The 15,120-nt window shown below is 37.4% G+C and overlaps 1 protein-coding gene across 10 annotated transcripts in view; it reads right to left on the bottom strand.

The window, feature by feature from the left end:
* KCNT2 (potassium sodium-activated channel subfamily T member 2) overlaps nt 1-15,120 on the bottom strand; it is a 347,942-nt gene that overhangs the window by 178,676 nt on the left and 154,146 nt on the right. For all 10 annotated transcript variants that reach the window (XR_011499411.1, XR_011499412.1, XR_011499413.1 and 7 more), the window contains exon 13: nt 1,529-1,637. Coding sequence is in view for 7 of the 10 variants with exons in the window: in XM_044762850.2 (XP_044618785.1) it covers nt 1,529-1,637 (109 nt within the window). In the remaining 3 variants the exon portion in view is untranslated. The remainder of the gene's footprint in view (nt 1-1,528; nt 1,638-15,120) is intronic.

Here is a 15,120-nt window from a genome sequence, read left to right as displayed (position 1 = left end):
TCAGACATTATTTAATCCTCACTGCTAATCCCAACCAATGGAATAGCGACATCAAATATTTATGGTCATTTAGCAGGAGAGGAAAATAAGTCTCCGAATACTAATTTGCATATCTAAATCTTAAGTGGGGGCACTTGAATTTAAATTTGTATTTTTAGGACTTCCCCTAGTGTTTATGTCATTACTGCCTTCCTAAAAGTTTTATCATAGCAAGTCATTACCAAGTACGATAAAAATTTTGCAAAAATATTCCTTTTGCTAAATAACAATAAAAATAAGATAGCTTAGTGACAAAGTTCTTTTAGATAAATAATCAGCATTTCTTGAATGCTATTTACATATATAATAGGTAGTAGCAGATAGGGTATCTTACATGTATTTTTCCATTTAATTTCACAAAGTTGTTCACAGAGAAGGTACAGTTATTTTTAATTTTCAGTTTAGGACACAAGCTTAAAGAAACCCTGGCACCATCTCAACCATTTAAATCAGAATCTCTGTGATTAGTACTTAAAGGAATCTTCCAAAGAGATACTAAAATACAGCCAAAATTGAGAGCCGTTGCTTTAAGTTGCTTGTGATACATTTTTAGAAAAAACTGATGTCACTAGTAGCAAGGCTAAAAGACAAGATACAGAGCATATTGAGTGCCAATAATTTTATGGCTTTCTTATCATTGCTTAAAAATGTCTTAGCGTTCATAATTTTTAATTTAAAAATCATGTACTAATAAGCAAACATTTTAAGATATGCAGACATGTCTTCTGAAGGAAAGACATTTTGCTAACACATAGTTAAAATGATTTACATTTTAATGGCTTTTGAAGCTGCAGACTATTAAGGTGAAATATAATATTAAAAAACAAAGCTGTTATATTTGAAAAAAAAAGGTATACAAATTACTGCCTGGACCAAAATTTACAGTAGCATTTAAAAAAATAATAAAGTACCATTTTGCTGTTCAATTCCTGACATTTTAAAGTATACTATCATGTAATAATTACTTTAAAAGAAGTGCCTCCAAGAAAAACTCACATGTATCTTTTTCTTGAATTGTTTTTAAAATCTACCCCCAATTTAAACCTATTTAAATATACTTGAATATATTTTAATATATTACTCTGTTGCATGGTAAGTTTATATGTATATTAAATAATCTATAACAAAGTATTATTTATCTATGTGTAAATTCTAAGCACAAATTAATAGATGAGCATTTGAAACCTGTGTCTCTACTATGCACAAAAATATCAGTGCTAATCTATGTATGCTTACCAAGCTATCCGGTAAGTTTAGTTGCTAAAATCACCAAATTATATACACAGGTAAAGATTCACACCAAAATATTATCTTCTCACATTTGAAACTGAATAAATTCTCTTATAACGAGTAGATGATAAGAAAGAAATCCTTCTATTCCACAGAATCATGAATATATTAAGTTGTCACTAACTTCAGAGAAATAACTCTTACAACCACAATGGGAGTTTGAGGAAATTTAAAGTATCTCATTCGAGATTAAACTTACCAGCGAATTTGATGTGGAATTTATTTTCAGGCTTTAATATCTGGACATACAGAGGACAATTTGGAGCAAAATCTTTTACAGCCCATGCTCTCAAAATTGTTTGGTGGTCCTGAAATGATAAATATCAAAATACCATGAAATAAATTGGAAAATTTATAATATATAAAGAAAAAAATCATCAATCTTTGTGTTAAATGGTCACATCCACAATTTAAAATTAAACATAGAAAATAATTCATTGTGAGGACTTATTTTTAAAGATACTTCTTATTTCTGTGGAAGAGACTAACCACACAGAATCCAATCAGGGCTAATTACCAGCGCGGAGAAAAATAGCAGAGATTAAGAGAGGAATCTCTTGACAAGCTCCAAAATAATTTTCCCACAAAATAGTTGAGGATCAGAAGCCTTCAGAAATGCAGCACAACTGAAAGTTTGTAGTAACAGTTTCCATGAAAAAAATACAGATTTATAATAATTTTAACAAGGGCATGATTACAGTGACCATATATATAGAGAACACATTACTTTACTTTTTTATATAACACTAAAGGTAAAAGGATTTTGACTTTGTATGTGTGTGAGTGTGCATGCATGTGTGTGTGTGTGTGTGTTGGAGGAGATCAACAACTTTCAGATATCAAAAAATATCGAAAAAGTTTCAAAAAGAAGATGCTAAGACTTAGAAAAGAAGTGAAAATCATGCTTAACATGAAATCTTACAAGTTGTGTCACCCCTAAATTATTATTTATCAACTGACTATATCAAAGCGAATTATAAAAGAAATACGCCACATAGGTAGCTCACACATTTTGAAAAAAGAAGCAAAAACATGTTCTAGGGTAGCCCTGCCCACATAGTAGCCATTAGCCACATATAGCTGTTTAAATTTAAATCAATTAAAATTAAGAATTCAGTTCCACTGTCACACTAGCCACATTTCCAGTGTTCAAAGCCACATGTGTCTAGTTCAATGCTATCTTGGAGAGTAGAGATATTGAGCATTTCCATCATCACAGAAGGTTCTACTTGACAATGCTGTTAGGGAAAGAAAAGGAGGATTAAAAACAGAGGTAGATTTGAGAGATTGTTTATATACCAGGTATTTGGTTAAATATTATTCTGGCAGGGTGGGAAACCCCAGAAAATGGACAGGCAGAGAACAGAAATCACAAATCCCGTGTATAAATTTGTACAACATTGGCTGCCCTCTGAACCAAGCATGCATGGGGACAGAATAAAAGCAATCTCAACTGAAATTTGAACCTCTGTCAGCTGATACAGTTTGCATTTTGAGTTGAATGAAATTAACTCCTTGCTTAAACAAGAGCATCCACATTCATTGGAAGAATATAGGAGCATCCAAGCCTCTACAACATAAAATAACATCCAGAATACACTGCAAAATTATTCAACAGATGAAGTGCCAAGAAAATGTGACCTATTTTCAAAGGAAACAAACAAAACAATATCTAACAGACATTAAGTGTCTAGATGATGTAGATGTTTGAATTACCAGACAAGGGCTTAAAGCAGTTACTACAAGTATGATCAATGAGGTAAAGGAAATAACGTTCACAATAAATAGAAAAAACCAGCATAGTAATAGAAAATATTTAAAAAATTAAGTGAAAAGCTAAACTATCTGAAAAATATGCACTGAATGGTCTTTGAAGTAGAATGGAGGTGCCATAGGAAAGAGTCAGTGGACTTAATCATAGATCAATAGAATTATCCAATTTGGAGAAGAAAGAGAAAAGGGATGGAACAAGGAACAGAGTTCAGGGGCTTGTGGAACAGGGTAAAAATGTCTTAGATAATGTAATTAAATTCCTGGGAAGCAAACAAAAGAGAAAAAAAGGGCAGAAAATGACTGGAAGAAATAATGGCTGGAAACTTCCAAATTTTGTAAAATACATAAATTTACAAGTTCAAGGAGCCCAGCAAATCCTTAATTACATAAACAAAAAGATCACCACAGCTAATGACGTTATAGTCAAATTATCAAAAACTAAAGCTAAAGATAGTATTTTGAAAGCAGCCAAAGAAAAACAGTCGTATGACCAAGGACTCTGATCAGAAATCATGGAAACCAGGTGACAATGGAGCAATGATGCCAGACAGAAAGTTAGAACTTCAGAAATCAAAGAAGAGTATCAAAAATGGTTAATATTTGCATGACTATAAAAGACAATTGTGGGGTTTCAAACGTATGATGATAACTGACATCTGAAAACTACAACATCCAGGATAGTAGAAGAAGAATAAATGCAAAGTTTCTGACTTTAACAAGTTGTACCATATTAACAGGAAGTTCACTATGAAAAGTTATGGCTGTGTATTGTAGTCCCTGTAACGGCCATTACAAAAATTTCAAAAGATAGTTCTAAAAAGCCAATCAGTTTATTAAACTTGAATTCCCAAAAGAAAAAAAAAATCAAATAATAAAAGAAAGTAGAAAAGAGGAAACAGAGGAACAAAAATCAGTAGGGAAAAGCAGAAAGCAATTTAGTTAGACCAACATCCAATCGTATGAGTGATGACATTAAATGTTAATGGATTAAATACTAACACATAAAGAATATCAGAAGGACAAAAAAAGTAAGACCCAACTCTAAGCTGTTTAGGAGAGAGGCATTTTACATATAAAGTTACTAACAGGATAAAAGATCTAAATGATAATGAGAAAGCAAACAACCCCTTTTAAAAATGGGCAAAAGATCTGAACAGACACCTGACCAAAGTAGATACACAAATGACAAATAAGACTATGAAAAGATGCTCAACATCATATACAATAGGGAATTGCAAATTAAAACAAGAATGAAAGACATACCTACTAGAATGACTAACAAATAACTAACAAAACAGTGACAGTACCAAATACTGGTGAGGATGTGGAACATTAGGAACTCTCGTTCATTGTTGATGGGAATGCAAAATGGTACAGCCACTTTGGAAGACAATCTGCAGTTTCTCATAAAACTAATATAATCTTACGCCATAATCCAACAATTGGCGCTCCTTGGCAATTACCCAAATTATTATTTTTTTTGGTTGAGATAACATCCATTGCTGATTTTCCTCTTTTTTTTTTTTTTTGCTTGAAGAAGATTAGCCCTGAGCCCACATCTGTGACAATCCCCCTCCAATCTGCACATGGGAGGCCTCCACAGCATGGCTGACAAGTGATATATGTCCTTGCCCAGGACCTGAACCCGTGAACCAGGCTGCCGAAGGGGAGCACATGGAACTTTAACCACTCAGCCACTGGGAGGGCCCTACCCAAATGCTTTAACCACACAAAAACCTGCATTTGAATGTTCACAGCCACTTTATTCATAATTGCAAAAACTTGGATGTAACCAAGATGTCCTTCAATAGTGACTGGTCAAACCATGGTACATCCAGACAATGGAATATTATTCAGCAATTGAAAAAAGAGCTGTCAAGGGGCCATCCCAGTGGTGCAGGGGTTAAGTTCATGTGCTCTGCTTTGGCAGCCCCCGGGTTTGCCAGTTCAGATCCTGGGTGCAACCTATGAACCACTTGGCAAGCCATGCTGTGGCAGGCGTCCCACACATAAAGCAGAGGAAGATGGGCATGGATGTTGGTCAGGGCTAATCTTCCTCAAAAAAAACATAATATAACAGATCAACATTTGCTCATTAATTGTCACAAACGTACCACACTAATGCAAGATGTCAATAATGGGGGGGAGGGGGTGTATGGGAATTCTCTATATTTTTTGTTTAATTTTTCTGTAAACCCAAAACTGCTCAAAAACAGAAAGTCTATTTAAAAAAAAGTAGGTGGGAAAAGCTAAGCTTCAGAGTCATAAATCTTGGGTTCTAATCTCACTTCAGAATTTACAAACTGTGTGAGTAGAGAAAAGTTACTAAACAGATCTGATTCTCGCTCTTCTTGTTTTACTGGACTCATGGCAACATGTGACATGTAGGGCACTGGCTTCTCCTTTGGCTTCTCTGACGCCATGGCCCTGGTTGTCCTTTGACCTTCTCATCCCAAATGGAGCTCATCTTCCTGCTGGTCATTATTCCTTTTCCCAGACTCCAAATCCTGTGCTGCCCCGTCTCCCTCACCCCTACATTTAGTCAGTTCTCAAGTTGGTTATGCCTTCTAAATATTGCTCTAATGTCCACTTCTCCCCAGCCTCACTGAGTCCAGATGAACTACTGTCACTTCTGGCTCGGAGTAAAGGCAACAGCCTCCAAGCCAGCCTATCTATCTCGTTTTATATAAATATATATTTTTTTTACTAATTTTTGATCTGATCAGATTCATTCCCCTTTCGAACTAAAATATGATCACTATATTCGGCTGCTTCAAATCCTACAGTGGCTTTCATTACTCTTAGCATCAAGTCCAAACTTCTTAACAGGGCCTGCAAGATGCTTTATTAAAACTGTCCCCAAACTACTGCCCCAGCCTTTGGACTCTTTATTCCGGTGACTATGCCGTCTCCACTTTTGAGCCTCCGGGACTTCTGATATGACAAGATTTGTCTAGAATCATTTGTCACGTACCCTAGGAAGCTCTTTCTTCTACTCAGGTCCATGCTAGTTGTCCCCATCGTGTTCTGTATTTGCTCCACTTAATTGATTTTTAAGTTGATGCCCACTAAACCGTGGGCTCCATGAAGACAAGGGCCATGTTTAATATTTTACTCACTCTGAGCCCATCCCTAGCAACTAGCTTTCATTCACATTTCACAGATGAAGATGAAAAACAATAGTTACTTCATAGGGATATAGTGAGCATTAAATGAGATAATATAAAGAGCATTAGGTGCATAGACAGCATAGTAAATATTTCAATTCAGTGGATAAATAGATGGAATGAAGTGCTTATCCGAAAGGCCCATAAATCTTCCTGGTTTTATTTATGCATTGTGCTCCATTAAGATATAATAAACATCTATGATCCTGTGAATGGAGAATTAAGGATAAAGGAAATCAGAATGTTATGGCACAAATGTCACATGAGCAATAGATAATAAAACTGGCACAGAAACAAGATTTTTAATTCATTCTTCTAAAAGCAGAGGATGATATTGATTTTTCTTTTTTTACTTTCCTTGCTGACAAATTCATCCTTATATCACATACTCAATTATAACCAAAAACTAAAAGTATCGACGGTGACAACTTTGGAATAAACAGCCTATAATAATAAAACAAGTAACAAAGAGTATTATCAAATCATCCTAGGTGTCTACTGCTCCTGTGAAAACAGAATATTTTACCTCAAGTCAGTTTATCTATAAATCGAAATCAGCTAAAATGTTTCCAGAAAATTCAATAATTATAATTTGAAATATCTAAAAGTTATTTGTTGACGTTCCAAGGATTTCAAATAAAGCAGTTTACCTACGGCAGAGATTTTTTTTTAACTGAACTCCAAGTGACCCATGAAAGAACTCAGACATTGTAGATGAAATTTTATACATGAATAGTCTCCTCCATGAGAATTTCTAATTTTCGTTAGATTCTCAGATAGAGTCTATGACCCAGAAAATGCCAAGACCTTGGTCTGACCAAAGGGCACTTTCAACTGACTTTTCAATTTATAAAATACATCTGTAGCACTTAGCATAAGATAGACTTATTTTTTATATTTTGAATATATTTTGCTAACTTATCTATTGGATGCTTAATATTTTAGGATCACTAATAACGTAAAATTGAATTATGAAACCTAAAATAATATATGTAAATAAATTTGCTCCCAACTTATAGGCAATTGAACAAAGCAGACACAACACTTACTTAATAGTTGTGTGTATATATATTATCATGTACACATAATAATATATATATTTATAATCCCATGGGTCACTGAGGCTGGTCTTATTTCTTTTTTTGCTCCTCTTTCTTTTTGTTTGCACTTCAGTTTGAATAGTTTATACCGTGCATTCCTGAAATTTACTGATATTTTCCTCTGCAGCGTCTAATCTACAGTTGAGCCCATCCAGTGGCATTTTCCGTTTCAATATTTTATTTTTCAGCTCTAGAATACCTTTTTTTAAAAAATAGTTTCCATTTCCCTCTTCAACGTGTTCATGCTTTCATTCATGTTCTTGGGCATATTTCTAAAGTTATTTTAAAAGGTTTGGTAATTTCATCTTTTCTGTCACGGCTAGATCTTTTCATGATGACTGATTTTTTTTTTTTTTTCCAGGGTTATGAGAGACTTTTTTCTGCTTCCTTGAATATCTCGTACTTTTTTATTTGAGGCTGGGCCTTTTGAATGGTACATTGTTGAGTCTCTAAGTTTTTTGTTATCCTTCCAAGAATGTTGAGTTTTGTTCTGGCAAGAATCACTTGTGCAAAGCTTTATCCTTTGCAAGCTTGTTTCTAAGCTCTGGTAAGCTATTTTTAGAGTACTTCTATTCTAGAATGACTTCACCCCTACACCTATAGTGTGCCTTTCTCAAGTCTCTAGTGAACATCTAGAGTGTTAGACGAAGTCTCTACTTTTTTTGGTCAGAAGTCTACATTTCCTAACCGCGCACCAGATTTGGCTCTTCTCTTAGCATCGCCCTGGGAGTTGTTCTCTTCCTAATTACTGTTCTCCACCTGGTCTCATGGAGTCTCATCCTACACCCGTGTGGCTTAGTATTCAGCCAAGTCTCAAGGGCACCCCTATGCAGATTACTGGAGCTTTTTCATGCATGGCTCTCTCCTCTTGGTACTCTGCTCCGTACATCCCCACTCACTCTCCCGTCGTCTCAGATCTCTGTCTCCTCAGCTCATAAACTGCTTGGCTTCACTTTTTCTGCACCAGAATCTGGTAAATGCTTCCAGGTAGAAAGCAGAGTAGGTTTGAGGGCTGATCTCACTGGTTTCCTTCCCTTCATAGATCAAAGTCTTGCGCCGTCTGTTGTCCAGTCTGAAAATGATTGTTTTGTATATTTTATCCAGTATTTAAACATTTGTGTTGGGTTATTCCTGTCCTAACTACTCCTATATGGCTGGAAGCAGAAGAGTTTCCTAGTTTCTTCTCAAACTTGTTTCAGGCTTTAACTACCCAATATTACATCAAAAACTGCATCCTTTATGGCTACTAATGACTTTCACATTGCCAAATCCAATGACCATTATTCAGGCCCAACCATCTGAAACACAATTTTCACTTAATTTGCAGAGCCCCCCTTTCTGCTGGATCTCTTCCTTACTCATTTTTCTGTCTTTGCTGAATTCTCCTCCACATCATGACTTCTAAATAACGGGCTGCACCTAGCTTCCCTCTAAAAACTCCTCCTCACTAGTTATATGCAATCTCTGTGGGATCCCCCAGTCCTGTGGCTTTAAATTACATCCACACATTTAGCACCCCCAAATTTACATCCTTGGTCCTGAGGGCAGGCCTTGTTAAGAACAGAGTACCCTGGCTATTTCAGAATGGTTCCTTTTTGCCTCCTCCTGCTGGAGAAGGGAATTTCTCACAAAATTGTGGGCACGCCCTAAGATTGGGTACTCCTGGAGTTTTTAATTTTCAGAACTGTCCACACCAAGCCTCTAGCAATTCGTCAATTACAGTTCACGTTTTCCTGCCCCTGCCCTGGTTCCCAAGGTGGTAGCCACTCTTAAGTCTCCTCTCTGGAAAATTGTTGTTCTCTGTATTTGCCTGATGGGCTCTTCAATCTCGGGGGCAGTGGTTTGCCCTGTGTCCTTACCTGTCTTACAGATCTTTGAAGAGCTGTTCATTTTTCAGTGTGTTCAGTCTGTTTTTACTTGTTATTTGGACAGAGTGGCTATTTCCACGCTCTTCACATGGGGAACTGGCAACCAGAAGTCCCCTGTTGGGCAGTTAAGGATTTACATGCTCTCTATCTACTGATCTCTTGTTGCCCGCAGCCGCAAAGGGCAAGGAATGACAGGTACCACCAAGGCTACTTGGTTGTTTAAGCAAAGTTTATTGGTAAACGGAAACAGAACAAGGAGCAGGGATAAAAGGGAACAACAAATCGGTACTTACAACATCCACACCACAATCAGCCGGGGAAGTCTCATGGAGGAACGGACGCTTTGCCTCAGACCCGCACAATCAGCACTCCCATCAGCCGTACACGCTATTGGGACATCCCCGGCTGATTGTGGTGTGGATGTTGTAAGTACCGATTTATTGTTCCCCTTTATCCCTGCTCCTTGTTCTGCTTCCCTTTATCAATAAACTTTGATTGCTTAAACAACCAAGTAGCCTTGGCGGTACCTGTCATTCCTTGCCCTTTGCGGCTGCAGGCAACGCCTCTTGTTACCTTGCCAAAATTTTCACAGCTATGGTGTGCCACCTCTTTCAACAACAGCTGTCGAATTCTACCTTGTTTACTAGGCTTCTGTGGGCAGGACCTGTAGCATCTCCTGAATCACAGGTGTGAATAACATGGAATAAATTAATCGAGGTTTTGGACGAAAGTTGAATTAAAAAAAAATCTAAGTATATACAAAACATATGCAGTTCAACTGAATATCTACCAGTTGGCTGGCATCTCCGACTTTGAGCTGGTGTGAAAAGAAACCCGTTTACCTCCCCAAAACAAAAGGCTAATTTCTTAGCCTAATCAACTTTTTCCTAGACAAAGAAATATTTCCAAATCCCGCTTAATTAAAAATATTATCAAACCTATACACACACATACTTCAAAAAGACAAATAATTCTATAAGTTTCACAACAGATAAGAACAGCTTCCTCTCTTTTTCCTACTCCCACACCATATTTCCACTCCACAGAGGCAGTCACTAAAACTTATTATTCTGCTATTTGCTTCCATATGTCTAAACATGACTTTATTACCATTTCTTAATTTTTCAATTTCACATATTATCTCCTGGCTTCCTACTGTGGAACAGAAGAAATAGGTTTCCTTTCCCCACTCCAACCCACTCTCAATTTCCCTTCCCTCCATCTTTTGAAAAGTTCAATAACAATCTCGGTGAGATCAATATCCAGTGTTCATATTATTATGACTATTATTTATGGTAAACCATGGTGAGTGCTATAATTATATTTCCAATCTTGAATGATCTGTTTTCCTCTAGAGGTAATAAGGACCTCTTTTGGCATTTGTTTCGTTTCCTAACTACTCACCACTAATTCAAAATCTGCTGTATTCGGTTGCTACAGATGCTGTAACAAAATACCCCAGACTGGGTGGGTTAAACAACAGAAATTTATCCTCTCAGAGTCCTGGAGGCTGGAAGACCAAGATCAGAGTGCAGGCAGGGTTCTTTCCTCTGAGGCCTCGCTCCTTGGTTTGCAGATGCCGCCATCTTGCTGCCTCTTCATGTGGCCTTTCCTGTGAGTGCACGCACATCCCTGGTGTCTCTCTGTACGTCCCAGTCTCCTCTTCTTAGAAGGACACTAGTCAGACGGAATCAGAGCCCAGCATAATGACCTCATAGCTCCAAATACAATCACATTCTGAGGTATTAAGAATTAGGGCTTCAGTATGTAAATTTGAATTTGGGTGGGACACAATGCAGTCCATAACATCTGCCCAGAAGCAGAAATCTCCTCTCCATACCTTCACCCACATCAGTTGCATCGATTTCTTCTCTTTCCAGAGGCAGCCCTCCCTGTTGCACTCAGAACCTGCTGCTCAGCTGTTGGCCTAGTATCTGCTTTTTTCCAGAACCATGGGAATTCCCATTTTCTCCTCTGAGTCGTCTTTTATCTTCACTCACTTTCTGGTTTTGGTAAAACACATTTTCTATCAGCTTCCTGAGGATTGCACATTTTTGAAATCTTTAATATCTGTAAATAACTTTCTTTCTACCTTCTTACTTGACCAAAATTCTGCCAGGATACAGAAATCTAGGTGGCAAAACATCTTCCTGAATTTTGAAAGCATTGTCCCATTGTCTTCTGGCTTCTGGTATTACTGTCGAGAAGTCTGAAAACGTTGTTTCTCCATCCTTAGTTTGGAATGTTTTCTTCTTTCTTTCCTCTTCAATTTCATTCTCCTCATTCATTCTCTTGGTCCTTCTCTTCTCTCATTCTCTCTGATCAGTATAATGGGTTTTTGTTGGTTTGTTTCTTTTTTTGTTTGGTAAGAAAGATTGGTCTTGAGCTAACATCTGTTGCAATTTTCCTCTTTTTGCTTGAGGAAGATTCACCCTGAGCTAACATCTGCGCCAATGTCCCTCTGTTTTTGTATGTGGGACCCCTCCACAGCATGGCTTGATGAACGGTGTGTAGGTCTGTGCCTAAGACCTGGGTCTGTGAACACTGAGCTGCAGAAGCAGAGTGAGCGAACTTAAACCACTACAGCACCGGGCCAGCCCTCAGTGCAGGTTTTTTTTAACCATTATTCTGTAATAGGTGGGCCCTCTCAATTTGATGCTCTCAGTCTGGGAAATTTGACTATATCATATCTTTGATAATATTCCCCTGCACCACCTTCTGGATTCCCTTTCTTAAATTCTTACTATATGGATATTGTTTCTCCCTGACTAATCCTTTTATTTTGTTTCTCCCTGACTAATCCTTTTATTTTCTCATGTTTTGACTCCACTTTTCCATTATTTGGCTTAAGTGCTCATTTTAATATTCTTCATTCTTTCAATGTCCTTAAATTTTTCTTCTACACCTTTTATTTGCTTTTTCATGTGTTACTCTCTATTTAACTTCCAGGAGCTCTTTTTGGTTCCCTGTTTCTTGTTTTGTCTTGAATTGCTTTGTTCTGTAGCCTAGAATTCTTGTTTTATATATTTTCACGCTCCTCATCTTCTCCTATTACTCTGAGGATATTTATCATATATTCTAAGACTTACTTTTTCTCCCAAAATTGCACAGTGCTGTTGTGTTGCCTCTGAGTTCCTCTTTTCTGGGTGACTTTTTCTTGTTTGCTCATTTATTCTTTCTTTTTCTTTTTTTTTTTAAGATTTTACTTTTTTCCTTTTTCTCCCCAAAGCCCCCCAGTACATAGTTGTATATTCTTCGTTGTGGGTCCTCGTAGTTGTGGCATGTGGGACGCTGCCTTAGCATGGTTTGATGAGCAGTACCATGTCCGTGACCAGGATTCGAACCAATGAAACACTGGGCCGCCTGCAGCAGAGTGCTTGAACTTAACCACTCGGCCACGGGGCCAGCCCCTATTCTTTCTTTTTCTTATTAGGAATTTCCTTAAATGTCCAGTGATCCCTGTTGTGTGAACATATGTAGGAGGGATGCACTCAAACGCTGTTTGGGACCTGAGTGAACACAGGGACCTTATTTTCACATGAACTTTACAATAAGGTGATCAATCTATGATATTGTACTGGGGAACTCCAGACTCTATATCTATGCACACACTTTATATAGATAGGTATATATATATCTGTATGCATATATGTATATGTGTGTGTGTGTGTGTGTGTGTGTGTGTGTATATATATATATATATATATATATATATGGCATTTTCTTTTGTGAGGGACCATTTCCCCAGAGAAAACTCCTCCAGTCTTGTGTCACTGGAGATGTGGACCTGGCTGTAAGGGACCTCAGAGTCATTTGAGGGAAGCATCTCACATTCAGTGAGACGACTTGTTCTTTAATTACCTTGAATTTTATCTGGACCTTCAGCCGCACCCAGTGTTTCTGAGTGCAGGTATCCATGGACCAAATTCTCCAAACAGTAACCCTCTCCTCCCAGGGTGGGGAAAGTGCCTGGCAATGGATATACGGAGGGATTCAGGGAATAGAATTGCTTCTCTTACAGACTTTTAATTGCTATTCATATATTTAGTCCTACATATAACCCTCCTTGCAGAGGCATCTGGTACTTCTATTTCCTGAGACTTCTGAGGCTCCATGGCAAAAAGCAGCCTGCTCGCGATTTGTTTCCTCTCTCAACTTAAATTTTAACTCCCTTCTGTCTGTTAAGTCAGTCACCATTCATCCATCTGCTTTCTAACTTCCAAACTTGTCTCATCTACTATCTCCTTTGTCCTCATGAGTGAAACCTTTTTATCCCTTTCCCGTCAATTTAGTAGAATGTCAGGAGGAAATGGAATGCGTTTGTTTAACTGAAAGTACCCAAATTCTCATTGTAAAGAGAACTCTGAAAGGCACTGTGTATTTATTTCCTAATATTAAACTCCCATTGTTCACAAAGGCATTATAGATACCTACCAGAGGGCTGCAAGTGTTTGGAAACCAGCTTACTACTTGAGGGGCACGCAATTCACACTTACATAAGTCGAATAACCATAGAAACATAAAGTAGAATATGTTCAATTCAAATTCACTTATTCAGTAAACATGCTTGGAGCACTTAAGGTGCCAAACTAATTAAGAATCTACTGGAATAGTACTTAAGTGAACTGAGGAGAGTCTGGTCTGAATTAAGATAGTAACTGTGAGAAAGGGGGGGAGCAGATGAATTTTTAAAAATATACATTTTGGAGAGAAATATCTTACAAATTTTGCAACCATTTATTTGGTCTATGCCCTTATATCAGTTCACTAGGGCTGTGGGGATGAAGTACCACCAAATGGGTGGCTTAACTGAAATTTATTGTCTCAGTCTTGGATGTCGGAAGTCCAAAATCAGGTGTTGGTAGGGTTGGTTCCTTCTGTGGGCAGTGATAGAAGGATGTGTTCCAGGCCTCTGTCCTTGGCTTACAGATGGCTCTCTTTATGTAAATAAGGCATTCTCCTTGATACTTGTCACCTAATTCCCCCTTTTTACAAGGACACCACTCATACTGGATTAAGCCCCTACTAATGAGCTCATCATAACTTCATTATCTCTTGTTAAGACTTTATCACCAAATAAGTTCACATTATGGGGGTTTGGACTTCAATATATGAGTTCTGGATGGATGAAATTCAACCCGTAACAGCTCTCTTCAAACAGAGGATGAGAAAGTTGGTTTAAAAATGAGTAAGAAGTTTAGGTAAATTAGAGTGAGGACAACACAAAACCAGCCACATTCAGGACCTACAGAGCACACCTATTAGATGTTCCAGAAAGGGCAAAACAGGTCCCTAAAAGACCCATGCATATTTTGTTTTCCCCCCATCGCTACAGAAGCCCCCAAGGGTCTCATTTGTCTGTGCACCATAGATATGGCTAGAGATGTGCTCATTGGCTTAGAAACGCAGGAGGTAACAGTACCTACTAAACCTAAAATAATAAGGCACTTTTTTAAAATAATAAAATTAAAATGCATCTTTTAAAAAACAGAAGTTATAATTTAGTAAACTATACAATTCCGTTAATTATGAGTTTATAGAACCTTAGATCTAAAAAATGCATCACAGAGACCATACAAGACAAAGATTACCAAATTAGAAGGTACTTCCACATCACCTGCGGATCTTTTTAAACCACACAGATTCCCAATCCCCACCCCGTGTATCCTGAATAGAATTTTCACGAATGCATATTTTTGAGAAACCCTCCAGCTGATTCTAATGCAGACTGTCTGATCCATCTGCCTTGTTTTTGAGTTGAGGAAATTGAGATCATCTTAACGAAATTACACAGCATAGGATATATTTAATTAAAAATGGTCTAGATCTGTTTATATATGACTTGTGTCATTGTGACCAACGGAAAACCCAAGGATTAGTAGA

Source organism: Equus asinus, chromosome 30, assembly GCF_041296235.1.
Source record: "Equus asinus isolate D_3611 breed Donkey chromosome 30, EquAss-T2T_v2, whole genome shotgun sequence".
NCBI lineage: Eukaryota > Metazoa > Chordata > Mammalia > Perissodactyla > Equidae > Equus > Equus asinus.
The sequence above is the reverse complement of the archived record's forward strand: the minus strand, read 5'-3'. Positions and strand labels throughout refer to the sequence as shown.